At 44.7% G+C, this 16,752-nt stretch overlaps 1 protein-coding gene across 1 annotated transcript; it reads left to right on the top strand.

Moving 5' to 3' along the window:
• Nucleotides 1-5,382: 5,382 nt before the first annotated feature.
• LOC146179376 (monoglyceride lipase-like) lies at nucleotides 5,383-12,955 on the top strand. The gene is made up of 7 exons (XM_084580181.1): nucleotides 5,383-5,582; nucleotides 6,230-6,342; nucleotides 7,846-7,982; nucleotides 8,064-8,174; nucleotides 8,996-9,169; nucleotides 11,658-11,789; nucleotides 12,749-12,955. Exons 1-7 carry the CDS (start codon nucleotides 5,383-5,385, stop codon nucleotides 12,953-12,955), a joined length of 1,074 nt encoding a protein of 357 aa, XP_084436307.1.
• The last annotated feature ends 3,797 nt before the right edge of the window (nucleotides 12,956-16,752 follow it).

Below are 16,752 nucleotides of genomic sequence, written 5' to 3'. Positions count from 1 at the left end.
AGTGTTCTGTCCCTTTAAACAAATTGGGAGTAAGCATTTGATGGTGAAATGCTGCAGATCAGATTTCACATCCTATCCATTGAGGCAGCCTCGAAAAATCGAGACTGTGGAGGGCTGCACGGCTTAAGGCCTTGCAAGCACAGGAACACCACATACTGTTTTCCCATATGAGGCAGGCTGCTTCTGCCCAGCGGTCAGAGCAGTGTACGCTGCTACCGCTGCCACATATAGCCTCTACATAGACGAAGTTTAAGGCTCCTACTGAGGAGCCGGCCCACACGTTGCGATAAAGATGTCGAAATCAGTTCCATCGCTAGCGGCGAACAATAAAAAGCCACCTGCCCATACGCCGTGAATCGGCGAGACTAATGAAAACAGGAGCTATCCGGCAATTACCTGACCATAAAATAGACGCAGAGGAAGCTTACCCGGCGAGTTTCAAGGTCGCAAATCGCTTCGCCAGCGTGGGAGCATTGAACGAGACCTCGTTAGAGCTTACTTATGAGACAATTTCTGAGTTTCAGTCAGTGTTTTTGTCACGGGAAAGTTGCCGTCCTTCAAAATGCCGTTCTTTTAAACCTCATGTCTTAAACTAACTATACAAGCCACAATTATCACCCGCTCTAACATCGCAGTAAAATGCCCCGTATATGGTTGTGCCTACAGTTGGAGCGATTCATTAAGATCCATTATCAGTGTTCGTTGTTTTGAAGGTTTAGTTGGCTGAACCATGTTACGCCTGCTCTATTATGCGCACTTGATGAAGCTTGATAGATCATTTTCTTTTCCTTAAGCTCTTTTAATGGAAGCACCTATTGAGGTCCAAGTTTTGTTAATCTCCATTGAAACGGGACGTACCCATTGCGGGGATTGGTCAGAATTTTGTGCAGACACAAGCAGTGTACTTAGTACCTGTGGTAATCTTGGCCGAACGGTACTGAATAGTGGAATAATGAAACTGGGAAGAATTGGGATAGTATTGCCACGAACGGACAATATTGTTAGAAATTGTGGAATATTTTCGAGTTCAGCCGAAAAAACAAAGAAAACGTAACTTTGATATAAAATTTCAGTACACTCGTGCCTCATTCATATGACGCTAATTAAAATGGACGACTCGAATTATGGCCAATTTTTCTGAGGATCAACAATTTTGAACAAATTCATGCCTCGTTAATATAAAAACTCCCTGTACAGAGAGTAGAAAAGAGGGAAATACACGGGGCCTATAGGAACCCATGCAATTTTGTCGCGTTAATATGGACAGTGCTGAGACGAAATCGCTACTCTCTACTCGATACGGACGTTACATATTCTGCACTGTGACTGCAGGCTACTTGAGGAACGCTATTAAGAAGGGTAAGTCATTAAGCAATGTCCCTTTTGTTTGCAGTATCATGCTTTACACTCAAAGTTGCTTGCATCTTATCATTTTCAGCATTGTGCACATCGGTGACAGTGAAGAAAATTTTCTATTCCTTTTATGCAAAGTATAAAAACAAATTGAGTGACTCTCATTCTACTAAGCTCCGATGCCATGTATGTGAAAAGTTGTTGCAGAAGTTAGTTCGTTTATCCATGGTACGCCGTTAAACATTGAACGAGACGGCACCACATTATTTCAGTCACAAAGATGTCCGGAGCGATAGCTTCTAGTTTCAGACACCACAGAATTTAAAGTTTACTGGCCACCCCCCAAGACAAACATAGCCACACTTAAATTCATGCTCCGGAAGTGTAAGGCACAACAAACCAGAGTAAATCCCGAAAATCTCTTGTCGAGGTGGTGTGCCTCTCTGTGCAGCCCCAGCCTCAACGACAAACTGGTCCGTCCAGCAGGCCCTCGAGGTGGCGAAGAGACAGGACCTCGACGTTCCCACGTGGAAGACCTATAGGCCGCGTCGCGTTATACCCTGCCGGACACTAAATAAAGTTGTCACTCCCTTCCTCGCACCCTTCCTGCCTCCATGGCTGGGATCTTGACGGCTCTGGCTGTGGTCCGGCCCATGATAGATGCTGATTTGTCGAGGAATGCGTCCATAGCTAAAATTGGGGATGGCTGTTTGGGAATTAGATATAATTTTGGTGGCGACCGAGGAAGGAATGGCTAGCCGTCTCTTTCACCGACCACCGTGGTTGTAAATGAGGTACGAGTGGTTCCTGCCGTGATAGGTTCGTCGTAAATTCTATGCAGTGCCAGTACCCGGGCCTACCTGCGCTTTCGATCGATTTCTGAATGCATGCGTTTAGGGAGGAGGTGTCTATCTGGAATGAAGCTTATCTGACAATGGGGACTGAGTCAGTGCCGGGTATAGCACCGAAGGGTGGTATGTGAAGCGACTGCAGCAGAGCTCGTCTCGCAGGGGTGCATGTGAATCTGGCTAGTTGAGACGCTTTGATTGCTTCACAGAGTTCCTTGAAAGTCTCATGTATCCATAGCCAAAGGAGGCGCTCCGTGGAAGAACATGGAGGAAGGCGTAAAGCGGTGCGCCTGCTGTGTTCATAACGAGGTCGTCTAAGTGCTCTTATCTTTCGCTAGGATGAGGAGGTGCGGCAGTGCGTATGGGATTCTGCTGGTGATGTAAGCCTATGTTAGTCGAAGCGTGTTTGGTTCCCGTAGACCCATTTGATGAGCCTGATTTTCAGTTGCGTGTGCTTTTGGAGTTTGTGGATTGTGTCAGTGTGGGAGCGGTGGCTCGTGAGAAACAATCCTGTATGTGAATCTTTAGGACTGTTAGAATTCATTGCGTACCCAAATTGAGTAGAATATTGGGTGGTGTGCCAAACTTTCGGTGGGGCTTCTGTATGAAAAAGGCCGATATCGTGGGGGAGCATGGAGAGCCTTCTTTCTATGGCACAGGTGCAAGCTTAGCACTGTTTGTAGGCGGTGTTCTATCTCAGCGTCGCTACCTTGGCACCTCCAAAGCTTAACATCATCAGCACAGGAGCTAAAGTATATTTTGCGTACCGAATTAAGTAATTTGGGGAAGAGGACCGATTTTTTTGGTATGCCTCATCATGTACCCAACGAAATGTCGCCGAGGAAGTGGTGGCCGAAATAAAGATGGGCGGTACAGTAAGTTAGGAAATCGCGAATATAGTGGTGTATGAGCTTTCGAACATTGAGGGATTGAAGGTTCGCTAAGATAGCCACATGTGTAACTTGATCATCATCATCATCATTTATTATACCCTTAAAGGCCCCGGGTGGGGTATTACATAAGGGGGGGGGAGGTAACACATAAAGATAACAACCGTTCATGGTCTAATCATAGGTACAAAAAGTCAAAATGCTCAAATACAACAATTCAAATGAGAGGCCTTATTGACGTCTACCCCAATACAGCTTTGATGACCTTCGTTTTGGATTCTAGTATGTGATGTTAGAGTTGGATGAATAGGTCCTGCGCTGCAAATACTGGTTTTAAACTGAACATGCCGGTGAACAGCTGCTCGTTTTCCTCCAAGGAGTTTCTCAGCCGCGCCTGAATAATATGCTCGAAGAGTTTGGCTACGCATGGAGTAAGGGAGATATAGGTCGGAGACTGGTCTGGTGGAGCGGCTTACGCGGGTCGCAGACTCCACATGGCTTTGAGAACTTACATGATCACGCGGAATACATTCAATCCGAATTGTCTGCGGTATGCGTGCCGCTAGACTGTGTATGGCTTGGCAGATTTGCAAGCTGCTACTGGCGCGTCTAAGCAGCTTTGTCACCTGGAGGGCATCAGTGCGTATAACAATACGGGCCGTGGGAACCATGGGGATGTCGGTCACGGAGCGAAGCGTCTCTTGTACAGCAATCAGCTCTGCACAAAAAGAAGACGGAGGTTCCGTTACTTCAAAACGGTGTCCTAGCGCGCTGAGAACCGACATGTAGAACTAACTGGCTCCTATCATAGCTCTGCTTGTTATTTGAAAAGTTGGTCTGTTCAGGGCTGACTTAATGGCAGTAAACTGCAGTTATTTCGTAGGCCTAGATGCCTGCGTCGACGTAAATTACAATAAAACCTTGTGACAAGCGGGCGCCTTGTTCCATAATTCGGCCGCGAAATGACGACGCCGATTTCTGTGTTCTTGGTTGTAAGTCCGTTGGTGTGTTATCACTAAGCTGTACAAAACGCCGAGGAAGAAGAATTGGCGGTGGCGGTGGTAGAATTGAATGAGACGAAGCATAAGCCCTTAGAACGCACGTTGCGTGAGAGTGGCCTTAAGCCTGCGGGCATCACGTCGTTGCTGAAAAAGTTCATCTATTGTGCTCAGCTGTACGTTTTCTTGAAGCGCCACGATTGATGTGATGCGAGGAAGGCAGGTGATAACATCCATTGTCTCTCGATTTATAGCTTCAAGCCGATCTCATTGTGCCCTTGTTAAAGTTGAAATTGGGCTTGATAAACAAGACGCGGTTGCACAACTGCCCGTACCAACTGTCGTGCAACATCTGAGCGGGTGCCGCCCGTTTTTGGAGCAATGCGTCTGATCAGACTCAGACTGTGTAACGCCTGTTTCTTAGCGCGAGACAGCCGTGCAGTTCCAGTTCCTGATTCATGAATTGTTAAACCCAATATTGTTACAGTTGTACTTTCCTGAAGTGGGCTTCCGGAGATGTAGATGAATAGGTTTTGCAGCTAGTTTACGGCGCCCTCAGCGATTGGCAACTGACGGGAACGTAGTTATACTGGCGGAAAGTTCAAGCCCAATGGAAGAAACATGTATCTAAAGCTGATTGCAGGGTAGCGGATTGAGTCAGTACCTTGATGTGCGCGCTCCACACCGTGATGCCATCAGCTTATATTAAGAATTTAACGTCACGAATTTCATGTAACCTCCATGCAAGGGAGATAAACGCAATATTAAATAATGTTGGTGACTACGCTGATCTCTAGGGTACGCCGCGAAGAGGGGCGAACGATTCTAATATGGCATCGCCACTGAGGCGTAGTGTAAATTATCTGCCTTGATTCAAGGAACGTTTTTACAATATTGCGTACTCTAACTGCCTTTTATTTTCATATAACCGACATTTCTTTCTTTTTCTTTTGCGAGATATGTGGCCCTGTCTCTCACCGCTGCGCAGTGCCGTGTCCATTGAAACATACTATGCGTATACTTTTCTCCGTGAGACCATGCAAACGATTGCGATAATGACTATGGCAATTCAGACGCAGCAAAGGAAACAGAAGAGCTGCGTTTGTTGTAATTTCGCCTTCTGGAGCTATTGGCGATGAGGAAGACGAACAGAGGCGCTCGGGCCTAAGCGAGCGCGAGGGTATAGTGTACAAATCTATGCCGAAGAAGGAGCTCTGCTATAGTGCTCTAGAGCTCTGCTAACCGACCAACGGCGCGGTATCCGAAGGAGCAGCAGCACTGTTCGAAGCTACCATGTCGGGGCAGCGACTATTGAAAATGACCACTCCCACTGCGAAGGCGACTACCGGTGTCCACTTCCCCTTTAATGCGGCCGCCACCACCACCTCCGCGGCGTCGGCCCAAACTGTGTGCATTGACGACACCGCTACGTTCACGAACAGAGACGGTCACATCATTGTCTGCAAGTCATGGAGATCCAGTGCTGAACCGAGGTGTGTAGCAAGGCTTGGATCTTGGGCTAGGTTTGGGTGTTTGTGACGTGGCAGGCTATAAAGGGCGAGCCTATAGAGCTGAAATGAGAATTCATTGCAGCGCCCGTGTTATTTCGTCGTTGTCAACTCGTATCTATAGGTTGGTAGCCTTTCAAGATGGGCCTTCTAAATAATGTGCGCCGGATATCACCTTCAGTCCAGAAAACCTTTTGACAAATTTAGATGCGCCGTACCCACTATAAGCTCGTTTGTTAATCATCTTCATCAATGGCTGTCAGCTGCCAATTCTGGTTCATTCATCTTCCAAGCCGACATGACTTAATGCCTCACATTTTGCATTAATTTTTTTTTTTCAATGCATCGTGGGATGGCAAAGATTCGACATCGAATAGCCAGAAGCAGTGACAAGAGGGCAGTTGAATTGGCTTGACTTATACAATCTCTAAGAGAGTTAACTGCTGAGCTTACTCCAACAGTTGGAGTAGGTGCTCGTGGTGTCCTCTTTCTTGTGTGCGTCTGTGTTGCGCTGAATACCTTGTAATTATGCAACCTCTTAACTTTGAATCTTGCATGCGTTTAGAGATAAACACATAATAACGTGAGCAATACGACCAGTCGGAACTTATACTAATACATTAATTTTGCAGGGCGCTAGTTTTCATCGCTCACGGCTTCGGAATGCACTGCCATACTCATAGCTACGACATGCTCGCACGGAAGCTGGTGGCCGTTGGCTGTCACGTCTTTGCCCACGACCACGGTAAGTTGGTGACCCAGTATTAGTTTTGCTGAATATTTCACACGCGGGCCTGGGCGCGCAAGAAATGTCCCCGTAGAAGCTCCCATCATGCCCCAGTTTTATTAATAGTTTTGCAGCATGCCAGCATGTAGCTCCAAAAGTCTGTCTCGGCAATGGACGCGTTCAGCGTAGCGCGTGCCGCCAGCATCATCATTTAGGACGTACCGTGTCAGCAGTACCCTGCCCCTGCACATGCGCAAACGGTCCTGACATGGCAGATGTGCCCGCAGCTGTCGTCCCCCTGGCGCCACCTGATGCCCCCAGAGCGACCTGCGCAAAGTGAAGGCGCGCGATACGCGGCAAGTGTCAATGGCCACGAACTTCCCGGCCTTCCGAAGAAAGGCTACCCTAGAATGTGTGAATGCGGAATGTGAAGACACGCAGAATTGGAGGCTTCAAAAATTATTTTTACATGTTAAGAGATTTCATGCGCAATAAATTATATAGGGATATTTTTGCAGTCAAGAGTATACAGACCACCCAGATTCTAATTTTCAAGGAAACGACGCGGGGGTAGAGCAGGCACATTCGACATAGTAAGATGCAAGTAAAAAAAAAAACCGCAATTGCCAACTATGGGCAGTTGTACGCGGCGTGAGTGTTACTCCACTGAATAGCAAAGAGAAGCAGTTTTTGATGTCATACTATACCAGACAACCCGGAGGCACTAATATATTTGGGGTTATAAATTGTTCTAATAGTTAGCTTTTTAACTAACCAGAAATGCCTTAACTTCGGACTACTTACTGTCATACAGGAATTGTGTGGCGGTTGCTGCAGCCTGGAGTTCTACCAACTTATAGCTTGCCGCGCTCTAGGCTTGAGGGCACTTTCCATCGATATTTGGGCGAAATATACTCCAGGATGGCGCGAATGCTGAACTTGAGCTGAATGTTTACCTAAAAAACCGTATAGTACATTTGACGGAAACATTCATGGTCCAGGAATTTGTTTTAAGCATGAGTATATTATCTCATTCTATACGAAAACAAATATTCTTGCGCTGTGCATGCGGCTATAGATCAACTCTTATAATGTCAATAAATATTCTGTTAAATATCCACACTTACAGTAAATCGTGATTCTTTGCATGTTCATTTGTTTACTGCAAGAAAAAGGACCTAGATGAGTACCTTGAAGGTAGCCTGTATTGATGGGCTGTTATTTCTAAGCACAAATCACCTAACTTTAATGAAAACAAAGCTTTTTCAATCTACAAAAGATATGAACTGGCGTTACCATACTCACTACTTATTACTGCTGAACTTCGACGCATCAGATAGCCTTTTGAGTGCGGGTACCTGAGGTGAACATTTCACCATTCATTTCGAAGCGAAAAAATTAGGTGGATGTATATTCGCGTCTCCTTAACAGAGGGCAGGCCAATTATATATGGAGCTTGAAGCTTTGTCTTCCACTGCTGTCGAGCCGCGAGTCAACAGAAACACTACCGTTATCGCGCAGTCGGCCACGGCAAAAGCGAGGGAAAGCGCGCGACCGTCAAGTCTGCGGACGTCTACGTGGACGACATCCTGACGCACGTAGACGCTGTCCGGGCCGAGTTCGCGGGGAAGCCTGTGTACCTTGTAGGCCACTCCATGGTGAGTTGAGCCTGCAGAACTGAGAAGTGCAAAGTGCCTTGAAGCAAGCTCTTTCCTGATGTCCAGTGCGTTTACGACCAGGGTGGCCTACTCGTTGTCTTGGCGGTTCAACGCCGACCGAAGGATTTCAAAGGCATGGTTCTAGTGGCCCCATTCTTGGGACTCGACAAAAAGGACGATACCTGGTTCAAGGTGGGTCAGACTATCTTGAGAAAGTGGAGAGCAAGGTAACCAATATCTGTATGGAAGAAAAAAAAAAAACTCTAGGGGGCACTTTGGATCACTAAACTGCGACGAAGCGAAAGCCTTTATCGCGCGGTGGTCCGAAGCCCTCCACCATGGCACCTCTTTCTTTCTATTTTTATTCCCACCTTCTCCCTTTTCTTTGCGGCACAGTTTAGGTTTCCGCGGAGAATTGTGATAGATACTGCGCTTTCTCTTTCCTATAAACCAATGTGAAACGTCGCTGATGCCTGTTGCACTGAGTCTGGCGCTAAACGAAAGGCGCCGCACGAACGCCTGGATCGGTATGATGCGATAGCTTATAAAGCTTATTCACGTGACGTCAGTGCAACTTTACTGGCAACCATGACACGCACAACACAACATGAATGATGACGTGCTCGGAAACACAGACAACACATCAACATGAACAACCAACTTGCCCAATCTGCCATCCTCGCCAGTGAAGCTAAGTATAACTTTGTCATGTCCGAGTATCCCTACTGAAAAACCAAAAGTTCTACGGGGCAATAACCTCATAAAATCTCATGTAATTGCGTAGACTCTTATTAGGTGCACATCAATATTATGAAATATATTGTACATAATTTATGATAATGTACAAGAAACTATGAGATCTTATGCAATTATATGCGGCTTGTATGTGATCTCTTATGTGAATTTAGCGAGATTGTGTGAGAAAATGTGAGGGTATTGCCTCATACAATTTTTTCAGTAGGAATATTAATGAATTTCTCTGCTCTCTGCTACCGGGATGCTTGGTGTTCTAGATGACCCTGGTTCGCGTCCTCGGGCGCCTGCTGCCGTGCCTTCCCCTGGGCATTTGCGGCTCTGATGCAGCTTGCAAGGACCCCACTGTCACCAAGCAAATGGACGACGACCCACTGATGTACAAAGGCTGGCTGCGCGCCGACATGGCAGCGGCCATGTTAAAGGCAGTTAAGGTGACAGCCTCCGGTGGGACCATGTCGGCACAAACCGGTTCTCGTGCAGCGTAATTCAAATGTTACCAAAACGAGGCGGTAAGCCGTTGATAAGGAAGACTGGAAGACAGTATAGTCAAAATGGGGAAATGGTTACTGTAGGGCAATACTGAGCACTGAAATGGAACTCAGCTCGTCGGCGGCACACGAAGGGCTCTCGTCGATAAACAATCACCGCCACTCTTTCTTCGTTTAAAAGAGAACAATCAGTCACGAGATAAGACAATATGCAACATCTAGATCAATTGACGACATTGTAGAATAAGTTGTGATTATGCAGAGTACAGTTTCGGAGACATGTGTTTACCTCTCGCGTGGCATATGAAACAATGATGTCGCTTTGTGGCGGTCATAAGCGTTAAACATGGCAAAAAATGCACCAGGAAGCTTTACAGTCGAGGTTTTGCTTTTTCTGTATAGCCGTCGGTAAACCTTCCCTGAAAACAAATGGCGCGCCTGCTAATAATGTGTAAAAGCAGAAATGAAAAATTTAACAAAAAACCAGCAGCCGGGAAAAGCAGATAGTGTTCTGCGTACCAAGTAATTATAGAAGCGCTGTCAGTAGTGTCTATGGCAGAACTCTTTCTCGCGCATTCTTACTATTCTAATTTCCTCTAAGCACGTTACTGAAGCTTTCTCTCCTATTGGTGCTGGCTAGTGCCCGAATTCGAGGTTTAGACTTGTACAAAAATATGTCTCATATTAGCCCCTTCGCAGATTGCGAGCATCGTCTGCCTTCTTTCTTGCAGTTTCTCTTAGTACCATTTTACCCTTAACTTTATTTTACGGGCCTTAAATTTATTTTACAGAGCGTGAATATATTTACACAGGGTCACTCATATTTTATCTTGCGTGGAGGAGGAGGAGGAGGAAGCAACTTTATTTGACGCATTACTAATCGTCAAGCGTTATGATTAGAGAGTTCATTGAGAAATAAGGTGTTATTCCTATATCTATAGTATCATATGCGTTAACCAGATGGCGCAACGTACTAATGCGCCGCATGTTGTTTCACTTGCGTTATGCATTAAACATCGTCGTCTTCATGAAGGTTCATCTGTGGCGCTGCTTCGTTTAAACGGTAAATACAAGCAAGGTGTGCTGCTGGGAAAGTTGGTGACTGATTATGGTAGAAGAAAATAGCGCTCGTATTGTGTCTACTTCCTTCTCCCGTCTCTTGCGCTATTTTCTTCTACCAAATACAAGCAAAAGTAGAAGCAGCGCAAGAAACAAAGACAGAAGTGGAGGACAAACAAAAGGAAGCACTGTGGGCTTTAAGTAAATATGCCATACACATGCGCCATCTCGTTGAAGACAGAGACAGCAACCGTGCCAGAAAGGCTGTCGAGACCATCGAACAACGAGAAGCCAGACTAGCCCGTTGCCGAGAAGCTTATCAGGCGCGAAAGCGAGTCAAGATTGAAAACGCAACGCCCTTACAACTAACACCCTTGCATTAGAAGGGTGTTCTTCCAACACCCATAATCCAGCATCTTCGAACACCCTTTTCCACACCATTTTCTTAACAAAAAAGGGTGTGGAAAAGGTGCTATTGTGGATGGTAATATTTCGAGTACCCTTTTGAGACCTATAAGGGTGTAAAATTTTTTTAAGTGTGGGTGTTAATATGTGGCGCACCCCTTTTACACCTTTTAAGGCGTAAAAATGTTTAGAGTGATAGCGATGGTGGCAGCGCCAGATGGCTGACACTCGTGAAACTTGTTTCAATAATAGTTGAACCTTTACAATCTTCTTAGCCTCATTTAATCTGGAGTAAACCTGCAGTATTCGACCAAAATTTGTAATGGTAAAAAAGATGCATACGTGTATTTACTGCCAGTGCGCATTTGCGTTCAATGCGTGCGATGAGAACAGAAAAATAGTGCGTTAGTTTGGGGATCATGAAAAGAATTTCTTACGTGAACGATGGCTTAATGTTTTAAAAACAAACAAACAAACAAACAAAAGGAGAAAAGGTGTAGAAGCAAAAGCGAGGAAATAGTACGTAACCTTATGTGGATGTCCCTCAAGCAAGCAAGTTTTTGCATTAAAAGTGTTAAGTTGTTGACTGAACATGCTAGAAGAAAACAGTGAAAAAAACTCGTTTATCGTTTCACGCAGAGCTGATTGTGGGAAATGTTCTTCGATGCGTTTGTGAAAAATGTGCATTCTCGGAGGAACTCCACGAAGTTCCAGGTGCGGTGTTGTGACGTTGCGAGGAGTTTCTATTTATTTTTTTTTGGGTGTGTGTGGTTGGGAAATGAACAGTCAGTGCGTTTGCTTTACGCTGCCTTCAGTAAGGCCCCAAACGCTTTGTAATTCATGCAGCATTTTGCAGTTCACAGAACGTGCAGTTCGCGTTGCAACGAAATGGGTGGAGCTATTTTACACTGTTTAATGCCAGCCAAGGAGGTTACAATTCTTGCCATTTTTCTTCCGTCCTTAACAGAGCGCTATTGCCGAGGTGAATGTCGTGACAATACCGATACTGATTTTACACGGCACCGATGACAAGTGCTGCGACCCTGATGCGTCTCGAGAATTCTTCGAGAAGGTACCCAGCGGGGACAAGTCGATAAAGGTGCGTCCTGCAAGCCTGACTCCGCACTAGCTAATTGATTTGTCATTAATGCATTGATCCCCTGCTTGTGCTGTGACGCTCGCTAGCTGGAAGCAAGGTCGCGGGATCGAAAGTCGTAATTAGGCCGGTGTAAAATGCCAAAACAACCGTGACCTATGTGAAGTCTGGGCTCGTTAGAAAAGCTCAGAAGCTTGAAATTAACATGCCCAAATACTTGTGTGTGTGTGTGGCTCAGCAGGTCTCCCTGAAGCAGAAAACAACAGATGACAACAAAAGTCCATTAGCTGCAGTGTGCTTTTTGTTCTATGCTAACAGTCCATTGCAGTGTGCGTATGAGCATTTTGGTTTTTCATGGATCAGTTGAACAGCTGAGAGGCATCAATATTCTTGGGCTTACGATTTCATTACGTGATTCACTTTTACAACAAGGGAAGCTTTACCTACAGACTCTTTCTGGCAAAGAAATTAGGCATGGTGGTCTTGATTGCTGGCGTTGCTTGCATATCTAGCGCTTTTTCCGGCGGTTCTCATGATCCACGTTTGTGGAAAACAAAGGATAATTCTGGTGTGCATGCCTGGGTAGGGAAGACACTGACCTTCCTCCAGATCACAAACATACAAAAACCCCTTTATGAAAAAAATATAATATCCTTCCAATTCATGGCAATTGCTTCGGGCCTTGTGAGCAGAATAAATTCATATATTCGTTCATTTTCGGAGAAAGATGGCAGACTTCAGCACAGACCTTAGAGCAGACTAATTATTATAAACTTTGTTACCTTTCAATGCGAAATGCTCAAACTACTCTTCTAAATGAAATTCGTCACCGTTGCGGAAATTGAGACGAACTGCAGGGCGTATTCGGGTGATGCGTTGGTGTTGGGAGTTGGAGGCAACATAACTGGGCTGATTTCACCGGGCTGCTGCATTATTTTTGTTGATCATACTCTCTCAAACAGTTGTACATGGGGGCGTTCCACTGCCTCTTGGACGAGCCCGACGGGGTCGGGCAACGAGTACTCGCCGACATTTTAGGCTGGTGCTCTGAGAGGCTACCCGCTCCAGATCCTCTACCGTCGTCGTCTTCGCAGGAAATACCCTGCAGTCGCTCTGTCGAGCACCTGAGCATCGCACAGCCGGCGGAAGCGATTCCTTCCATCGCATAAAGCGCATTTCTCGTGAAATATAACCCATCCTAGAGCCTATACCCTATGGGTGTGTCAGCGTGCGGTGGTGAGGTGTCGCTATGTTAACTCATGACACCGCGTACGCTGATTTCTTCATTTCACTTTATTCCACAGAAGGCCCAACTTTGAGGGGTGCTTCACCAACACAACCCAACTTTGTTCCAAGGGGTGGAAGAGCAAAGATTGCGTAAGACTGCCGCATGGAGGCATGAAAATTAATATTGCGATGAAATATGCTGGCTAGTGAGGCGGTGTGGAATCACTGGTTAGTCGGACTGTAAACAAACAACAACAAAGAACAACAACAAGAGAAAACCTTCTAAACTTGGAAAGAGAAGGTGTGCGACGATGATGGGCAATAGTTGTACAATTAAGGGAGGATACTCTCTCTTATGAATAAATAAAATAAGTGTACCTTGCGGAGTATTGCGGAGCCATTTCCCGAAAGCTCCAGCAACGGAAGTTCCGGGTGAGTCACTAAAAAAGGAAGTCATTAAAGCTATACGTTTTGTTGAGTATACAATGCAGTACATAAACTAAAATGCATACGCAATAAAATAGTTTGCTGGATTAAAATTGCATAATTCTCTGATCATTCCAGTTGCGTCCGTCACGCCATGTTTAATACGTTGAATCAAAACGAATAAGAGCGCATTTAAAGCCCGCACTTCCCGTCGTTTCTGTGGCGTGATGGATTAACACCACGTACCGAATTATAAAACGTGTTCGATTCCTGTATGTGTAATTGTTATTTTTTTATAATTCAAACATTCCAATAAATTACGAAAATATTTCCTGGGGTGCGTTCCCCTTTAGGCTGCATAATGTGATGTTTTTTTTTTTAATTCTTAATGCAGAAAAACCAGCCGCGAACACAGCCAAGATGTGACGGTATGAGAACGGTTACACAATGCAATTAGCTTCACCATAATCAATTCCCGCTTTCAGTGAAAGTATGTTACCTTTAGGTTGCATCCAGAGACACCTCTCGGCAACAATCGCTGTTTAACTCGCTTTAAAATCTAACTGAATTCGCTGCGCCGATGTTCAAGTTAACTTATTCAACGTAGCAAAGATGGTGCGACGGACGCCACCTATGTATTAAGCTCTTTACTGTAAGTATTTTTAATTATCAATAATAATTAATATTTATTATTAATATAATAATAATAATAATATTAATGATTAATAACTTCAATAATATTAATATTAATTAATAATTTATTTATTAATAGTGCATTTCGGTTTTCGTACTGCGCTTTATTCTCGAACAAAACGTAAGGTCATGTTTTAATTTTAGTGACGCACGCGGCACTTTGTTGCTGGAGTTTTCGGGGAATGGCAATACGCTACCTTGCGGCGGGCTTTTGAAGTGGCTGAATGTGGCGATTCGATATGGTGCGTGCAAGCTTCGGGTTGCCGGTGGATGTTTTTACGCTTAGTGCTACGGGAGGGGGAGGGGGGGGGATGATATAGTTGCAGTTGTAGCCATTAAAATTACAATTTGGGACAATTTTTGGGACATTAGATCACTATAGGACGCAGTTTTAGTGGGTCTAATTTTAGCTGCAAACGCCTCTAGGCAACTACTGAAAAGATTAAAGAAATATAAGTTTGTGAATACAGGGCAATATATATGTCATAACGCACATCGTGAAGGAAGATTACCAGTTTTGTTTCGCAGAATAAACCACTGCGGATCATACGCTTCGAGATAAGAAATGTTATCGTAGAAATGGTTCATGCTTGGTTTGAGTACTAACGTGCTTCATGGCTTTGCAACATACACAGGTTAATGAGATCGGACAGTAATTTATTCGGGCACCTTTACTATGTAATTTTATAAAGGAAGCAACGTACCTTTTTCAGTTCACAGTTATCCGGTATACACCTTTTACAATGTGACCGTGAGAACAGAAAAGATAAGTACACAGCGGGTACAGCATTAGCATCAATGCGATAACTTGACACGCCCTGTTTTCCTAAAAAAAATAATACGAAAAATAAAACAAAAACGTGGCATTGACGGTGGAGTTGTGAGTGAAAAATTTAACGAGCATGTTACGAGCAAGTCTCTGGTAGGTGGTAGTTGAAAGCTGTCATGGCCGGCCACTGTAGGGTTGGTCAGCGGGCTGTGACGTCACAAGAGCACGTGGCATGGTAGGAGCTGCCAAGGAGCAGCTCTTTTGAGATGCAAATCGATCTCACCGGTACCTTGCATACATAATAATAAGGCACGCTGCCCCTAGGCCATGCTTGCCAGTTCGTACGACTTTGGTAAAGCGGGTATTTATATCACTGCCGGATGATCTTTTACATAATCCGGTAGCTTTCTATAGATGCCTAAGATCGTAGGCGTAAAAAAAAAAAAAAAAAAAAAAAAAAAAAAAAAAAAAAAGAGGAGTTATTGATATACAATGTATGCACGCGAACGAATGTCTCAGAGTAGAATCGCCGACGTGCGCCATTAACGATGTCGCGCCTCAGAGTTAAGACGGAGCTTACAATGTTTCCCCCTTTTTTTTAAAAATTATTTCGTTGTCAATTGCATTTGCGCCGTTCTATGATGGAAAGTTATCTATGAGGGAAAAATTCCGCCTTTAAAAGTTATGGCAGCGAGGGTATTATATTAGCGCTTCGTGTAACAGTCGATGTGTAAATGTTTCTGTAAATGCTGATGTTAAGGCACTTTTAAAAACTCAGCGCATTTATGTCATTGGCTTTTTCTCCACACCCTTTTAGTGGGAGCTATGTCATATGACGGGTGCACATACATTTGGGTCTTTCCATGCCGAACGCACTAGTGTTTACGCTCGATTTTTCTCGTTTTATCCTTCAACTAAGTGGACCTTTATTGAGCCAACAAAAATAGCTTGTATTAATATCTTGGAGAAAAATATTCTTTCAGTTATTTGAGAGCCCTCTGACTGTTTAGGGTGCGTGCAAAAGTAGTTCCCACAAAAATATTTCCCAGAAATATTTTGTTCCCAGAAAAATATTTTATTTTCATTGCTAACATTTTATAAATAATGCATACACATTGTGCGTTTGTAGCGCATAGTAAGATAATTGCTGTACAAACTCACATTCCTTAAATCCTTATTTGAGCATTGAAAACATTATTTGCGCCATTTTATAGAACCGTTTTTCACTTTCTTTTTTTGTTGTACCTCACATAGTTGCTGGTTGAACTTAAGAAATATAGGCGGCAAAACTATGGGGCTTGAAAGGTTCCGAAGAGAATTCCTTTATCCGCATTTGTTTGCAAGAGATGCCGGTAGGCCTTGTTTAGAATCGGGGTCTTTTCTCTTGATATAAATAATGTCGCAAAAAAAAAAAGAGGAAAACTTGCCAAAATGCGAAACCGTATCAAAGGACTGCAGTCCTTCGACAGAGGTAGAGGTGTGTGGACATCATGCACATCAAGATCACATCTCTTGTAATAGTTAGAGTCTCTTTCTCTCTCTCTCTCTATCTCTGTTTCGCACATCGTGAGTAATATGGTTTGGTTTGTGGGGTTTAACGTCCCAAAGCGACTCAGGCTAGGAGAGACGCCGTAGTGGAGGACTCCGGAAATTTCAACCACCTGGGGTTTTTTAACGTGCACTGACATCGCACAGCACACTGGCACCTCGGTTTTCTCCTCCACTGAAAAGCGGCCGCCGAGGCCGGGATTCGATCCCGCGTCCTTGGGCGCAGTAGTTGAGCGCCGCAACCACTGCGCCACCCCGTTAACAAGACTAATTAGTATTCGTAAAGGTCGTCCTGGCAACAGA

The sequence above is a fragment of the Amblyomma maculatum genome, chromosome 9, assembly GCF_055883805.1.
Source record: "Amblyomma maculatum isolate TAMU_Amacu chromosome 9, ASM5588380v1, whole genome shotgun sequence".
NCBI classification, from domain to species: Eukaryota; Metazoa; Arthropoda; class Arachnida; order Ixodida; family Ixodidae; genus Amblyomma; species Amblyomma maculatum.
The sequence above is the reverse complement of the archived record's forward strand: the minus strand, read 5'-3'. Positions and strand labels throughout refer to the sequence as shown.

Bases quoted from the DNA above. Each gene is read 5' to 3' on its own strand.
- LOC146179376 (XM_084580181.1), top strand. From the start codon at position 5,383: ATGTCGGGGCAGCGACTATTGAAAATGACCACTCCCACTGCGAAGGCG. The intron at 7,983-8,063 runs GTGAGTTGAGCC...GTTTACGACCAG, and splicing joins ACCTTGTAGGCCACTCCATG to GGTGGCCTACTCGTTGTCTT. The intron at 11,790-12,748 runs GTGCGTCCTGCA...TCTCTCAAACAG, and splicing joins GCGGGGACAAGTCGATAAAG to TTGTACATGGGGGCGTTCCA.